At 39.9% G+C, this 17,948-nt stretch overlaps 1 protein-coding gene across 1 annotated transcript; it reads right to left on the reverse strand.

The window, feature by feature from the left end:
* Positions 1-310: 310 nt before the first annotated feature.
* LOC123977687 (gamma-crystallin M2-like) lies at positions 311-17,307 on the reverse strand. The gene is made up of 3 exons (XM_046060575.1): positions 17,187-17,307; positions 1,022-1,107; positions 311-946 (listed from the first exon to the last, which is right to left on the reverse strand). Exon 3 carries the CDS (start codon positions 870-872, stop codon positions 318-320), a length of 555 nt encoding a protein of 184 aa, XP_045916531.1. The 5' UTR covers positions 873-946; positions 1,022-1,107; positions 17,187-17,307; the 3' UTR covers positions 311-317.
* Positions 17,308-17,948: the final 641 nt, after the last annotated feature.

Raw genomic sequence — 17,948 nt, forward strand, 5'->3', positions numbered from 1 at the left:
CCCCTATCTCACACTCTCTGTCTCTCCCTCCCGTATTTCCTGTCTCTCCGCTATCCTTTCATGTAATAAAGGCAAAAAGCCCCAAAAATATCTGTTCAAAGAAATCATAGGAAGAACTAAGAAAAGAATCAACTCCAACATTATTTTTATAGCAAAGTAGACTTTATTAGTGTTTCTTTATTTTGACTGCTATTTTCTTTTTCAGCCTGCACTCTAATCATTTTTACGTGCAGTTCAGTGGTTGTCAATTTTCTGCAGTCAGCACCCAGTATGTACTGCTGCAGATAAGTTGCTTAGTAACTGTCATGAGTCATCATCTAGTAGTAGGAATCCATGATGCGCCTCATGCTCATGAACCTCATGCCGCTCCAGCCCATGTTCATGAAGTTTCTGTACTCTCCAGGCTTCATGTACACCATCCTTCCTCTGTAGTGGGGCTGCTCGTACATCAGCCAGTGGCCTTCCATCACGTGGCAGGACATGAAGTTGGACATGTTGTAGCGGTCCATGATGTTATCGCAGTCCTCCATTATCTCATACATCTGTCCTTGGAAGTTCTCCTTCTCGTAGATCCTCATCCTGTAGGACCCCCTGTGCATGGGGATCATGCGGCAGGACCTGATGCAGTCACTCATGCCCATCATGCTCATGTAGTCGGCGTACTCGCCCCTCCTCATGAAGTACTGGTTTCCCATGAAGTTGGTGCGGTCGTAGACCATGAAGCAGCCTCTCTCCACCCTGCAGGAGTGGCAGCGGCTCAGGTAGGAGGACATGTCGTGGCAGTCGTTCATGCACTCGTAGGAGCGGCCCTGGAAGTTCCTCTCCTCGTAGAAGATGATTTTGCCCATCATATTCATGCTGCTGGAGGTCATCTTTGCCTGGTGTTGTCACTAGAAGTGATGCTGCTGCTGGTGGTGCTGCACTTGGAGCTGAACTGCTTCTCTACCTGTTGGAAACCTTCCTTTTTATACCTGACGAGCAGAGGGCCCTTTTGTGAAAACAGCCTGACGCAGCAACATACCATAGAAGCTCATAGAGGACTGAGGGTTGTCCACATTTAGAGCTGTTCCCCCAAAAGACCATAGAGAGGCAGTTTCACTTCGAATCCTGTCAGACAAAACAAAAAGGGTTAAAAAACAACAATAGCTCCTTTGTTACATCACTGTCGTGCACAAGGTTTTTTTGTCATTCTTAGCAGTTTGCCCGATCATCCATTAATATTGTCTGTGAAAGCTTATTATACAAAAAGATGTGCATATTCTAACAAACTTACATTATTTATAATCATTTTACACCAGTCACCAAAATGATACTCAGCCTGTAGCCTTCACAGTGTTGACATTCATTTGTTTGGGCTTAGTAATAATCAATTGGCCATATACAATTTCAGTACATTAGAATAATTTTAATTAATTTGAAATGTCACAGTGTTGATTAAAGGAATAACTTGTGCTACAAGTTTGTCCGATCACTTGCTAACGGGCAGAAATATCAAAGCTCCTAATGTCATGATCCTGTCCTGAGGTTGTTTGTGTTTGTATGATTTTGGCCATGCCTTCTCTGTGTTTTGATTTTGGTTTCTGGGTTTTGGTTCTTGATTATGAGGTTTGGGTTTGGTATCTACTTTTTAGTTCTGTCATCTGTTGAGTTTAGTTCACTGTGTGTTTACTTATTGATCAGTTCTGCATCCGTTATTTAGTCTGAGTTATTATTTATACCCTCTCACAGTTCGTTAACCCTGTTGTATATATGTTTGGTTTTTCTGTTCAGTCCCTGTTCGGTCATTGTCGTTTGATGTGTTTTCAGCCAGTTACCAGTTTCCACTGCCTGTGAGTTTTGTCTTGCCTGGATTAAAAACCCTGGAACTGTATCTTAGCTCTCTGTGAGGTGCATTTGGGCTCTCACCTGCTTTGCGCACCCTCGATTCTGACACTTAATGCATTAACATCCTGTTTACACCACACATGTACCAAATGCAGCAGGTCAGCAGTACGGACAAAGGTTTTTAAGTTGACAGAATGATTTGATTTTGATTCCAGCATATCCACTTGGGAGCATATCACCATCTTTATAGTGATGACCTGAGATTATTACTGTGTGCAGATACAGAGAAACAATATCCATTGAATGGTTGGTGCAGCCACTTCAACTTTTTTTTTGGTTATTTGGGAGCATTGTTCTTGGCCATTTAGTGTTATTGTTAGGGCGATCATCTGCACTTCTGCTTCTTTGTTTCAGTACATATGATAATCTTTAGTATAGAGTATTGATTAAAATGTATTGTACCTGTTGCGTGAGACATGACTGAAAAATGAAGGTGAAAAAAAGCCGGCTATAGAAAGTGTTCCCTTTGTTGATGAAACACCTCATTGTCAGGTCAACAGAAGTAAAAGTGTCAGAGGAGGCACACGGTAGCACATGCCTGCCTTATTACAACAGAATGAAGTTGTGGTTGGTGGAAACTTGTGTACCAGGCAGCCCCAGCTCAAGACAACATGGGGTCTTAGGCAAGATTTTATTTGATTTCCTTACTTTGCCTGGAGCCGAGAACTATGAACTATGAGAACTATAAGCTATAGTATATAAATATATAAAGCTAGTATTTGTTTTAGGAGGACAACATGGTAAACCTTTGATATTGTACTTACACAATGTGCCCAAGAACATTCCTGTAATCTATAAAGTGGCCATAATCCTTCCATGACCTTATAACAAAACACACATTTGTAGTAAGCATGCACTCCTTCAATAGAAGTTTATTAAGAATCATGCCCCGGACCTTAAATCAGAGATCTCAGTAAGCAAAACAATACCAGCCAACACTCAACAGCAGTCATGCAATATATTTTTCAGTTCTGTACAGGTTGATGCAAGATGGCTTGTCAGTTATTTATTTAACAGGCAGTGCCTGGCGACCTGTTGACAGAATGCAGCATGAGAGCAGGTGAAACTTTTAAATGACCTGCCTGTTTTATCCTCGTGATTATTCTGCTGGTGAAATAAAGGGTCAACCGTGAGCCATTACACTGGCCAATACAAGTTTAACTGTTACCAGAATCAAAGTTTCTCTCAGCAGGGTACAGCTTGCGGGAGAAGAAGGCCCATATGTTGATGTTGGCTGACCTTTGAGACAGGATAGCCCCAATGCTGGAGTCAGAAGCATCAACTTCAACCACCAAATGACGGGTCTGGGAAAACATATTATTTATACTTTTTCCACCAACAGTTGGTGTAAGTCACTGAATCTCCCGACAGAACACCACGGTTGAATTTCAGTGTTACATAATATAACAAACTGTCATCAAGTGAGGGAGGGAAACTAGCGCAAGCGTAAATGACAGCAAAAAATAAGTAATTAAGTACACTTAAGTATTGTACTTAAGAACTTTTGAGGTACTTCTACTTTACTTGAGTATTTCTGTTTTCTGCTACTTTATACTTCTACTCCAGTACAATTCAAATGGCTAATGTTAATGCTAGTATTTTATACTCCCCAATTACTAGTTGGCAGATTAATAATACAAAATAGAATCAACATATAAATTATGAAGTAGTAATATTGATTCACGAGCTACCCAGCAGATAAATTATATAAAGTTAAAATAAACCCACCTTTACCAGCTTCAACATTAAAATGATGTACAACTTCATGTGTCAATAAGTTTTATTTTATAATATATTGCATCTTTTTCTGAAATTCTATATTCATTCTGATGAGTAGATTTACTTTTGGTTCTTTATATATATTTTGATACCAATACTTTTGAACCTTTTACTAAAGTAAAAAATTGAATTGTATTGATATGGTATTGATACTATTAAGTACAAGATCTGAGTACTCAGTCATCAGTCCTAGTCCTAGTCAAGCATTAATAGTGATAATAAAAACAATTTAAAACCAACAAGCAGCCAGTATAGAGAAGCTAACTAAACGCAGTAGGCATCAACACAGAGGAAGTTGTGACTGAATCTCCAGTTTCATGTAAACATTGACCACATCACTTTCACTTCTTGTTGGCTCCAGTTTTGCTTCACTCAGCACTCTATTTTATTCCTCTTGAAGTTTGTGGTTTAGATGTTGTCCTCCCTCGGCCATGACAGTGAAGATGAAAGTGTTTACACCCTTCATCGTGCAGGACTTGCAGCAAATGAGGCCTGTTTTTCAATAAAAAATTTACTACAGATGAAGACTCTCTGAGGCCCCTAAGACTCAGTGGCTCAGCTGTATGTTGATTTGGGGAAGTTGCAAACAGCTGACTGAACCATAACAGTGGATGTTATCATACTGCTAACAACAGTTTGCTGTGTGGCCACTCCATTAAACTCAACATGGTAGTTAAACTGAGTTATGGCATCTCTGGCTGCTGTTCCAGGTTGAGCAAACAGCAAATGTTAGCACAAAGCGCTCATATTCGCTTGTGGTGTTTGTCGACAGAAAGTATAGGGTGTGGACTGAACAGCAGAGGAATTTCTGTGTTTTCGCTTTAGGGAATGTGCCCCTGTAATATAAGGTCTGTAGTATAAAGTCAGTGCTGTGAATTACCATAATAAAAGGAATAACTAGAGAACAGAATACCTTAATTATATACCTTAAAATGTCTGAAACCTAATTAGGATTGATTAAGGCAAATTTTGCATGGATCTATCAAATCTGATGATTTGTACTATAATGATTTTAGTAAAAAAAATATAGTGAATGTTCTTCAATTTACCTTTAGTTGTATTCGGACTTTAATACTGTAGTCTGTTCCTACTGTATGTTTACAAAAAATTTTAAGTATGAAAAAGAAGCAAATTAAGGGATAGATTAAAGGAACACCATAGAACATTTGAAATAATAAATAAAACATTATTCCTTTTACAAATGAAGAGTTGCAACAGAAACTGAATCATTGTGCTGCAATGAATTTCAAACGCGGACAGTTGTTGTTGGATGCTAGGGCAATTTTGAACCAATGTTGTTAGATTGTGGGACAGTCAAGCAAAACTGTGTGTTAAGCCTAATTTGACTACTAAATAATCCTAAATAAATAACGACTATAGTAAGTTGGATGCGGGTGACCGTTTTTTCATGTTCAGGAATTAATTTGCTTGGCAACGTTGTGTAACTTTGATTAGAACCCAGCAGCTAGATTGCTCAGAGCTGTAGTTGCCTCTCTGGATGGGCGTGCGCATCAGAAGCTCGAACACAATGAATCATGGTCCATGTAGGTACTGCTCGCATGGCTCCACAAGCAGGAGAACTCTGCTTTCTCTGTCAATATAGCACGCACAGGAATTTATTGTTTCAATACTGATCATCATGTCCACATAAAAGGTGCTGAACGTTCCCTGTAATTTTTAAAAAGTTACAATAGCTATTAGTTATTCATTTTATATATATATATTTTCTGCATTCCAGCAGAGGCAAGACCCAGGATGTATTCACTTACAGGATTTAATTTACCAAAATGTATTGACAGAATGCGGGAAAGTACACATCCTAAGATGTGGTCTTGACAAAATCTCTTTTCTTTCAAGTAATCATTTTTTGCAATGTGTCCATTTTAATTTGAATTTGTGATCTTGCATTTACACAAACAACCTGAGATTTATTTAAGATGGCTGCCAACTCTCTCGCTGTTTTGATTCCCACGGCCCCATGCACCACCCCTGGGTTTCATTTTTGACTTATTATGAAGCTTTTCTTTTTGCACTCACCCATACATCATGACACTCCTGATAATACTGATTTCCACGTTTTGCCTTGAAGTTTGTTTATGTTTAGTTTTTACAATAAAACCATTAAGCTTATGTTTGCATGAGCTTCCTCTCTTTGTTACAAGCGGGAGCCAACTTGTAACATCAGGGATGCTATACTCACACCGGGAGTTTCCACCAAACATTCAATTCAATCAGATTGAAACTTGCAACTTGCAAAAGAATGTGGTCTGCTGCATTCTAAAACCTGCCAGTTTACACAAATGTGACTAGACGAGACGGTGCATTATTTCCATAGCAGTGACTCTGTACTGTAGTGTTTCTGTCAGCTTTCTGTGGCTCAGCTCCATGTTGCCTTCATGAGAACAGGACATCTGAGTATCATCTATAAAATTTCACCAATGTAACTTTACTGAGTCAACTCAGGGAAAGATCCACCAGGACAAGGCACATAAGGGATGTAGGAGCGCCATCAGAAGTCTCTTTGCTAGGAAGACCAGCCCGAATGATGGTGGGCTATTAGCGTTTGATCACATCTCCCTGTTGATAGCCAAATGCGGATAGCTGTTCACAATCGGAGAGAAGTTGGTTCTACCTGCCGTCAAAGATGTCATCGCTACCTTGGAGCGCAATCCCACACAGTTGCTGAAATCCATCTCACTCAGCAAGGACACTGTGGCACGCAGAAGAGGTGAAATAGGTGCCAATATAGAGGAGCAGCTGCGCACGATCCTGCGGGACTCTCCATTCAGACTTCAGTTGGATGAGACAACAATGCTCTGCTGATGGCCTGTGTCTGCTGTAAGGCCTCCAACAATCAGGCGATGGCTGAAGATTATTCTTTTCTAAATATCTGCATCTTTCTTTTCTGGAAATTTAATTTCTACAGGAGATGTCATCTTCTCCATACTGATGACTGCTGGCTCTCGAAAGGAACCGCCTTGCTCGTTTTTGTGAGCTGTATGACATGCATCGTGGAGTTCCTGGAGGAGGTTGGTGCAGCTCTCTGAGAAAAGGTGTCATCCAAACACTGCAACATCATCATACCTCTGTTAGGTTTTCACATTCACCGTTTTAATCTGGACAGGAGGTGCAAACGTAGCAAAAGCTCTGCGTTTTAAAACAAAAACGTTGTGTGGATGTAGCCCCAGTCTCCTTTTGGTGGCAGTGTATAATTCCTTGTCACCTGACCCAAAAGAAGCATTTTTGTCTAAGAATAATAATCATAACAAGTGCTTGAAGTGGGGCAGTTCGCCCCGGTACGCAGTATCGGCACCTCAACATTTTCCTCTGCCCTCTCCATATCCATTTCTCTGGGCGCTACGTGACGCTCACCTGCTCCCGTTCTCAGCCTGCCTGCTAAACTCTGTCGGTGGAGAGAGACGAGGGAGAAGAGAAGCTCTATTTTTTTACACTTCGAGCACTGATCATAACAATAAACACAAAATAATCATCGACATTAACATCAACTGAATACAATTTCTTTGATAGAACATTTTATTTGATCAAACGTAAACTCATTTTGAAGTTGGGACGGAAAGCAGAAATGAGCGCTCTTGTTCATGTTTGTTTGCATGTGTCCTTGAGAGTTGAAGGCTGAGTAGGTATGTTGTGGAGAGTTATCAATACATGTCTTGACTACTCGTGTTGGGGAAAAAAGGAACACAGAGGCAGTGAAAGCACTTCCTCTAAATGGTCCATTTTGCACTTTCAGAATCAGTTTAGCAACAAATGAAACTTAAAAGTCAGTCATGATTAAAGAGGTACTTTTTATTGTCCGTTTCATATACAATTCACATCTTAAAGTATTGAATTACTAAAGGTTTCTTGAACAAGATACTTGAGCTAATTTTATATCTGAACAATAATTTGCTTCAGTTGAATTTTCTCAAGTTCTGGAAAAAAAAGATTCTATTTCAAAATGTTTCCATCAAACATGATGTAACTTAACCGGTGTTTTCCAGAGCTTTCAACTGCAACTCCAAATAAATAAATATCAGTTCAAGTGAAACAGCTAAGAGAAGTTGAAGTGTCAGTGTGGAGGTGCTAAAAAAGTGTCAGTTGAAGTGGAAGGTCTGAAAGATGACCACGAAAAAGTGTGTTACAAAGCGGCACTTCTCCTGTTCTGCAGAAAAAGGCGAGAGACAGCAAGCACAGCTACCAGGTATTGTGAAATCAAGATGGCGCCTGGTGATATTTCTACCAACAAATCAGCTGATATTTGGACTGAAAATGGCGAAAATGTTGAAAGTAAGCCAGCGGTTTTAAAGATCGCGTGCTGCCACCGATACCGGGGGCGTCGGTGCTCAGGAGATTTAATACAATACAACATTCATTAATTGCGCTTTAAGTGATGGCTTTTGCTTAGTACTCTGGCAGGGCGAGGAATTACAAACCTGAATGAAATATAAGAAGAACCATTAGCTGCACTTTCAAAACTTTAGTTTAAGCATTTCTGTCCGCACCTCAGGATAAGATGACACACTCACAATTCTCCTGCATGAAAACACAAATCCCTAACGGTGGCCTTTTCACGTCATATATGTCTGACTTTATTTTTGTGTCTTAATCTATGATGTAAAGGAGCAGTGAGATAGCTTGCTAAAATATCGCTATCTAATATCAGAACAAATGGGTCCAGTCAGCAGGGCAGCATGCAGTTGAGCACTAACACGGTAAGCGCTCTCGAGGGGACCCTGGTGTTCACAGAGGTCACAGTGCAGCCAGGCGTTGATGTGCTCAGTGTTGGGTCGGCCATAGAAGCTCAGCCAGCCGTTCTTAACGACATCACTCAGTGACGACGGCCCCAATTATGTGGCACTCCTCTCGTCAGGCCGGGGAATGAGTGTTGACAGTCACATTGTGTGGTGAATGCGGGAGATCAGGGGAAGAGTTGCACTATGATGTCACAGGTCAGCACGTGTTGCCTCTAAAGTGAGAGAAGGCCTGGCCAATGTAGGGTAAAAGTTTTGATTGCTTTTTCTGTGAAGAGAATGAAAATTAAAAGTCATTGCATCTGTTAACATTGGCTAAAAAAAACAATGTTATGCAATAAAAAAAAGTATTTTGTATATTTATAGTTTAAAAAAAGGAACTGTTTTTTTTCCTACCCAGCCTTATGTGATAAAAATAGTGATTGTGAAACCTGATGTTTTCTGAACTTTCTAGTCAATGTGTCTTCTCAAAAGTCCAGTGGTGAATATAACGTGTGAGAAGCCCAAACTTGCATTTGCAAGTGAAATCCCTACATTTCCCAACAAACTCTCTTAACCATATATTAACTTCGCCATATGGCTAGAGAGGAGTAAGAAGAACTGACTCAGTAATGTCATTTCCACAGCAATGGCTGTTCTGCAGCACTGTATTGTATGTATTAAGAAAGGGTGTTTTATTACATATGAAACCTATATTGCATTTATACGAGAAGGAATGAGGCAGGGTGTCAAAAGTTACGTAGTCTCCCTTTTAAGTTTCTAATTGTCTTAACATGTACTTGCATTGGTCACATTTTAGACATTTGACTCGCACTTTTCTCCAGAGTTGATGACAATTACAACAGCAGTTGTTGTGGTCCTTGATGACCAGCAATACTCCACAGCAACAGTGAACTTTGTGAGAGCAGAACTATATAGCCTCAAACCAAGTATATTTGGGGAATTTAAGCCTTTATTCGAGAAACTTAGTAGCGAAATGACCGTAATCTCAATCATTAACTCAATCTGTGCCAAATGTCGATACCTTGACAGCAGGTTGTGTTGGGAATTCTTTATACTTTATTCCTTATGAGCTGTGTCAAGTTACTGCTGATGAAAACACAACAGACAAACAAGTTTTGTCTTTACATGCTGCCTGGAAAACAATGTTTGTTAACAAGCTATCTTCTCACTGGCTTGCTTGTTGACATGCGCACAGCAGGAAATGAATAGTGGGGGAAGTATGCAGTGTGTAGAAACAGACCATAAGTAGTTAAAACCTAACATTTCTTCTGGTGAGGTACTGACTTCTTCTCAAATTTCTTTTTAGTTTTGATACATTTGTAATTTTGAAATGTGTGTGTGTGTGTGTGTGTGTATGTGTGTGTATATATATATATATATATATATATATATATATATATATATATATCTTGTGAATTTAGTCCATAGTGGTATTTTATGTAGCCAGCTTTAGTTCATGTTTATCGGAAGATATTAACTAATTTCATCAGATTGTAAGTGCAGCTAGCTAACCTGAGCAATACTTCACTGGCTAAGTTACCATAAAGTTAACATTACTACCTGTCAGTTTGCCGACATTTATTTTAAATGTCAGGTTATAAGTGTACATTGATTCGTTGGCATTCAAAGTTTATCTTCGGTTATTAGAATTATTGTAGAAGTTAGCAGCACTTTGTGGCTGCCGTAATAGTAATGTAACGTTACTATGAATGGTAACGTTAGCTATGTGAAATAGATAACATGGCAAGCTTGTATCTAGCAACGTTTTTCCTTGGTTAACGTTTATTCAGTTGGACAGTAACTGCAGCAGATAGATAACGACTTCATATGTTTTTCTGTTGAAGAGGCGACATCGAAACCATCGGAGACTCACTTTAATGAGCGAACAAGCCAGTTATCCACAAAGGATCCAAATATCAACGAGGTACGTCGCTGTCAGAAACAGCTCTGTGTGTTGAATCAGTGCCTCTAAACAGCAAAACTGAATATTTTAACCTTCATGAAGGTAGGATTATTGCAGGACTGCATTAGTTTTAGCTCGGTGTACCTAATAAACTGGCAGCTGTATCAGCTTATAGGCCTCATAGAAACGTGCCAAACTTGTGTATTTATGAGTAAGTTAGTGGAGTGCAAATACCATATCCAGCAAACAATAACCACGAAAAACTTTCTTCCACATTGATGCAAATATGAATATAGTGACAGGAGACATACAAATAATTTGAGCTATGGAGGCATTTACACATCCTTTCAGCTGCTGGTCTTACTGTGTTAAATGCTCTTAGTGGCCTTAATAGGTGCACCTTTACAATGAAATGCAGTTCAATACAACAGCTGTGCCATTATTTAATAAAATTTACACACATGAGCATAAATGTGTAACTTTAATTAAATGTTTAATACTGAGATTAAAATTAAAGGGTGTTTCACTGAACTACATTGTGTTGGATATAGATTTTTTGTCCTCCCTATTTATATACTGTACATTACAGGGCCAGAATATCAAAAACTCCTCATCATGCCAATGTCCAGATACAACTGGACATAACTGTTACTCTCACTCCTGTAATGTAAGGATTATATCACTTACTATCCTAAGGATAGTAATCAAAACACATTATGCCTTAATATTTATCCGAAAACTGCTGCAAACATAGTCACTGCTGGTGTCTGTCCCACTTGAAACTGTTCAAAGTGGTTGACAGCGCAGATTGGTTGGAACTACTGAGAGCTGCATGGAGCACGTGATCGCGTGGCGGCGAGATCAAAGAGTGTCGTAAATCTCTTATTTAAGGGCTCTGGTTGTGATCACGTTGAAAGTGATCAATCATAAGAGGGTCCAAATTGTCAAAAGTCATGTAGACTCGAGCGAGCAGAAATCAGTTTTCAGTTGTTGTTGTTGGACATTCAGTATTCATGTAGCCAACAACTGATCATTTATCGCTTGCCAATAGAGACACTTTCATGACTAACCATGTTTAAAGTTGTACAATCCTTGTATCAAACTAGGGAATATTTCAGCCGAACTAGCATAGGTGAAAAGTTGACCATGTGAGGACGATTAGACATGTTGACACAGTTAAACTGTTTAGCCAAACTCCTTTCTCTATTGCATGTGTTCCATTGCACCACACACACCAATTTGCCATCGCAGCTGGTGTGGCCCCATTGTGAGATGGCCTCTAGCTGCTTATGAATTCAATTCCATTTGTGGAATGTGTAATTAAACATTTGAAAAGTTATACTGTTTTAAAATCATTCAGTAAATGAACATTGGTATAGCAGAGCCTTGAACCCATGAAACGCTCAGTGGGTTCAGCTATCACTGCACCATGCCGCTGTCACAGCTTCAGCTCATGAATAAGATAAGCATCTACTGCACATGTGTGACCACCAAGCCTACAGCTGCTACAGCTAATTTCATTAAAGGTATTGTTTGCATGGGTATGTATTCGTACACAAGCATTGATAGACGTATATGCAGAAAGGAATGCATGTCAACCAGTGAGGGCTTGTTGGGTTTTTGGTTATGACACTGTCAAGGTTTTTGACCTCCTAGTGAAGAAGGTTGGATGGTGACATCAGTCAGTTGGCGACTTGGACTGTCTTGGGTCAAGAGCCAGAGGAAATGGACAGCTCCAGAAAGAGCTGGAAAAACAAAAAATAATCAGCCCAGGATCCCTTGGAATTACATCCATCTTGGACAATTCTGCAGCTCATGATGTATGTCCTGAGCCAGCCATACAGTGGTACTGAATCACTGTATAAAGTAGAGGCAGTGGATGGAATGTAACATGTCTAACTTTCATTTGAGTAAAACTGCAATACATCACAGTTTCACTCCCTTTCACAACCCAGCAACTAACGTTCATTTTTGTCTTTCCCTAACTTTAACTAAGTGTTCGTAGTAGTCTAAACCAAACAACCTGTGGATACAAAACCTGGTCTGGTGTCAAAGAACTGAGCTTGGTATGCCCAACCATCCAACCTGCGTTTTGTTGGGAAAAACAAAATATTCAAACTGAAATGACATGTTTGAATTAAAAATTTACAGTTTATAAGCACAAATTCCTCATGCTCCTGGCATATTACAGTCCTGTGTTTCCTAAAAAACACCGGAGGAACATGAAATGGAGTCATCTGAGGTAAGTACAGTGTAGAAAATGCCTAATCTGTCAATGGAAAAACCTGGCAACCCAGCAGTTCCATGCTGGCACAGAGGGGTGGCAGTGGAAAAAAAAAATCTGTTGTGCTCTGCTGTTCCCCATCCTTTCCTTGGTAACTGTAATTACATCCCCACATCCTGATGTGAAGCATATATGCACCAAGAGCTTTTAATAGGCTGTGCAAAGAGCGGGAGGAACAGACATTCATCCAAGATGCTGAGGATTGCACAAGTTACTGAGTGCAGGAAATGTCTACCACAGCTCTTTGTGCACCTCATGCTGCCATGATGCTCACGTAAAATGAGTTTTAGGGGAGAGATGCCTCTCCCTTGGTGCACCCAAGTTGAAAAAGTGGAAGAAAATTGGACTTTGTCTGGACTTTAACTTTAGATTCTAAAGTTTGTGAGTGAAGTTACTCATAATACCCTGCTTTACATTTACACTACATTATGCAGCTTTTAATTAGCATGTTTTTCTGATACGTGTCCTTTTCAAACTGAAACTGAACTGAAATTACTTTTCAACTAAGATTCTATTGTTTGTTTGAATGGTAAATGGGAAAAAATGTGCGTCAACTGTGTATGTGGCACAAATCTAGCCAAACACAGTGGTTGGAAAAGAGGATATAATACTTTTCTCTTTGCAGAGGAAAGCTTCCTTGGTAATTACAGAGGTAATATTCAAGTTTCCACCCACATGTTGCCTTATGATTGAAGAAAGTACGAGAATAGAACTGGATGAGCTCATAATTTGAATAGTCAACATGACCTAATTGGTGAAGCTCCACATCACTGAATAGAGGGGGTTTTTTATACAGAGAAAACATGTGGCCCTATAATCCCTGTATGTGTTATACACGTTTTCTCTGTGTTGATAAACAGGGCAATTTAGTCTCGAATCAGCCATAAAGAATGCTGAACACCTACAGTGTTTCCAGAGGGGACATACGGGGCCATGTGTGGCGCAGTCAGACTGGCAGAGCTGACTCCTTACAAAACCACAAATATGCAGACGAGGGTTTCATTTTCCCAGGTTACACATGCAGTCTGCAAATGACAGAATACATAGAACTTAGAAAGACAAGTCTAAAGGTTTAAAGATAGTGTTTGTCTTTGTCTTTACACTATACTCAAATGCCAATATTACACAGAATTACTAGTTGCTGAAACTTTTCTTTTTCTCCATACTGGCTTGAAGAGATCCCCTCCTAATGCATTAAATAATAACATGCACTTTAAAATTCAGCCTGAGTTACACAAATAATGGGGATTTCTTTCAAAGTTCCAGTCTTTATGTGCTCTACATGACACGACAACTCTGCCTCTTGCACATAAGTGAATTTTGGAGTGTGCGATCATGGAAAGTTATTGTCGTGCACCAGTAGGTGACTTGGATTTGCAAAGGTCTGAGGCAAAAAAATGTTCTGTTGAATCTTCATCCATTAGCAATGATCGATGCAACATCACACTCTTTTCCGCTGTGGCTCCTTAACGTTTATTCCATGAATAACTTGACAAAAGGCCAAAATGAAACTTGGCTGTTGTCTTATACTATAGTCTTAGGCAGCGTTCAGACTGCAGGCCAGTGACCCAAATCAGATTTTTTTGCTCATATGTGACTCAGATGTGATCTTTTTATAACATTGGGAACAAGCCAAGTCACATGGAATCTGATCTTTTCCAGTTCAGATTTGGGCCACTTTCATATGTGGTCCAAATCCTAAACAGATCGGAAATCCGACCTGAGTCTGGAGCGCATCAATTCCACTGAAGTCGGAAATGATGCGACTTTGACGTCACTAAGAGCAGCTGTTGTCGCAGTCCTGCAGTACACGGAGCTGTGGCGAACGAAAAAGCTCCACCTAAGCCAGTAAACATGTGACTCTCTTTCTTCTCTACCTTGCTTTCATCTGCTCACAAATTCCCTTTCTTACACCTGAAATCCACCAGGTCACGAACTCTCTTCTGAGTTACGTGCATGCTATTTGTGTCTGTGCCGACGGATCTGAAAAAAATAATTGGGCATTAAGGCCTGCAGTCTGAACGAAGCCTTAGTCTCGCATAGCCAGACCTGTTTTCTACACTTTGTAAACAAGATTCAGGTTAGCAAAGTAGCCCTGCTTGCATCAGAGCACTTTTTTTTGTTTATGTCAACACATGAATCTTATTCATGCAACTTTAGGTCTGCTAACACCCACAACCCCCCAGAAGTGCCTCCTTCCCCCCAATTTAGAACTACTGCCTTATAGTGTCAGAAGACAGCAGAAGGGAAGAAGAATTCTGACAGCCATTGGTAGGCTTAGACCCACAGCCTACATCCTGTGAGCCAGACTACTATGCTGTCTGCATGCTGGTGTCTGTAATCAGCCAGATTTTAATTGGGCCTGGTCTCCTCAGCTCCTTGGGAATATGATCTAGAGGCCCTGTGTCAGGTATGAGCCATTATCCTGTGCAGTCCACTGAGGTGCCAAGTATCTTCAGCAAGGTTTCTCTGCTGTATATGAGAGCAGGGCCATGTTGTCCCACTTGCACTTGTGACCACAGTCCACATAAGAGAAAAGCAACAATCCACATGTGCTTAAATTTGACTGGAGAAAAAAATATTTTCCTGTGCTTACATAGAACAGAAACACCAAACACATCACAAAACATCCAGTCTCAAGCAAAGTGACATAGTGATGTGGTTTGGTTTCAACTGAAAAGTCACACTCAGGTGTGAGTTTAGGGGCTTTTTCTCTTTGTCACAGGCTTTTGTGTTCCATGCAACAATATGATACCATCAACTATAAAGTGAACATCAGAATAGTATATAATATGATGAAATAATTATACTTGTCTGTATTAATATAGAAACACTATACACACATACACTCACCGGCCACTTTATTAGGTACACCTGTTCAATTATGTGAACACACAAACAGCAAATCAGCCAGTCACATGGCAGCAACTCAATGCATTTAGGCAGTAACTCAAATAACCACTTGTTAAAACCAAAGATTGCAGAATACCATCTCTGAACGCGCAACATGTCCAACCTTGAAGCAAATGGGCTACAGCAGCAGAAGACCACACCGGGTGCCACTCCTGTCAGCGATGAACAGGAAACTGAGGCTACAATTCACACAGGCTCACCAACACTGGACAATAGAAGATTATAGATTAATAGAAGGTCTATTGAGTCTCGATTTCAGCTGCGACTTTCAGATGGTAGGGTCAGAATTTGGCGTAAACAACATGAAAGCATGGATCCATCCTGCCTTGTATCAACAGTTCAGGCTGGTGGTGGTGGTGTAATGGTGACAGCCTACCTGAGTATTGTTGCTGACCATGTCCATCCCTTTATGACCACAGTGTACCCATCTTCTGATGGCTACTTCCAGCAGGATAATGCACCATGTTATATTTAATAAAATGTCAAATTGTGAATTTTTGTCTGTGTCCCCAACTTTTGAAATTTATGGGCACAAATGCTCCTAAAGTTACATAGACCATATTGTGTGCAAAGCAGCACACAGACATGCATAATTTGTTGATATGTCCAGAATGTTGTTATTCTAGAAAAACACAAAAATCCTGATTTATATTTCTTCAAATAACTGAAAGATGGAGCATACCTGTCAACCATCCCGTTTTTCCCTGGATTATCCAGTATTTTACAGTTCTATCCCACCACCCGTTTAAATATTTTTTCTGTAAGTCTCCCGTATTTTCAACCTTTCTAAAAAAAAAAAGAAAAAGAAAAACACGCCAGATATATTTGATGTGTAAGCTACTTTGCCCTCCGGGAAACCAGGTGTCAGTATGTCAGTCCCTCCAGGCCCAAACTAGTATTAAACTATATAAGAAATTATAATGAATATAGTAACATTTTATAGCAAGAGTAATATATTAACATTACACTAACAGTAAAATTAACATTATACTTTTATTTAATGTTAGAATATTATACTAATACTCCTCTAGGTTGTGGATAGTGATATCGGGGGTATGATAATGTTGACAGGTATGGGTTGGAAGAGCCAACATTTCTAATATGATGATGTGTATGTAGAGAACAGATATCTTTCAGTGGAAAGGGGTAAAAAGACTTGAGCTGTTCCATTATAAGCTCCTCCTTACCCACCCTTACCCCCATGTCCGGAACCTGGGAAATTGTGAGACTTCTTCCCCCATTATTTCCATGCCATGCATGCCCTCAATTCAGCTTGTGAAAGGGTGCATTCCTTTCCAGCTGAGCAGGGTGTAGTGTTGCCAGAAAGATTAGCCCTCTTGTCACCCTCCTCCTGGAAAAGTATAGCTCTGCCAATGGTTTCGGAATTCTTACACAGGTTGTCTTGGTGTGAGTGTTTTTTAAGTTGGAGTTAGTACTTTTCTTCTGGCATTCCATGCATCCCCACAGAAAACACTCACTTCCTGTATTGCGGTGAACAGTTTCTCTGTCACTGTGGCGAGCCCCAAGGGAAAAAAAAAATCCAAACAAGACTCACAAGACCAATGGAAGATTGCACTCATGAAAATGAGGAGTGAAGAATGAATGAGCAAGCTTTAACCGGACAGCTGTTAAAAGGCACTTTCCAATTTCACTCCCATCATCCACTTACTTTTCAAATTCTAATAAAAAGCCTGCAAAAACACTAATTTCCTCTGGGGGTTGCTTTGGATCTCCCCCAAACTTCAAACTATCACTGTGAAAGGCAGTCAGGAGATTAATGTTGGTTGCAGTATTACATTTATTTAAAATGTTTAAAAGATATAGAATATTTTGGTGAAATACTATTATAGAAAGTGATTATCATTAAGCAGTGGGGCATTTACATGTTATGGCATTCCACTTTTACACTTAGACAACAGAGTAAGCCATATTTTCTTCTGCAGGTACGAGACCGGTATTTTGTGTATAACAGCCTTTGTCACACTAAACGGATTTTGGCACTGTTTTCTTTGTAATAGGCTTTTGTTTTACTTGCAGGCCGCCTTATCAAGCTTCTGGCTCTACGTGTAGGTCGTTTCTCTCCCCCCCCCGTATGTTTTATGGTTTCTGTACAACAGAAATAGTGGAAAAGACACCAGAGCCAGCATAGTTTTTTCCTTTTCTAAAATGTTATGATTTTTAAGGAGGTCATAATGCTCATTTAGGGGTTGTACCAGAACAGGTTTACGTGGTTTCATTTTCAAAAAACACCATATTTTTGTCATACTGCCCATTGCTGAAGCTCCTCTTTTCACCATGTGTGCTGGAGACTTCTTTTTAGCTATGGAGTGATGCATCTTACCTCTACAGGATCTTTGCTGGGAGTTGCACATGCGCAGTTCCTAGTTAAGGACTTCTAGCCAATCAGAAGCAGAGTAGGGCCGGTTGTGAG

This window comes from Micropterus dolomieu, linkage group LG10 (assembly GCF_021292245.1).
Source record: "Micropterus dolomieu isolate WLL.071019.BEF.003 ecotype Adirondacks linkage group LG10, ASM2129224v1, whole genome shotgun sequence".
Taxonomy (NCBI): Eukaryota; Metazoa; Chordata; class Actinopteri; order Centrarchiformes; family Centrarchidae; genus Micropterus; species Micropterus dolomieu.

Coding starts and splice junctions, on each gene's coding strand:
- LOC123977687 (XM_046060575.1), bottom strand. CDS start 872: ATGACCTCCAGCAGCATGAATATGATGGGCAAAATCATCTTCTACGAG.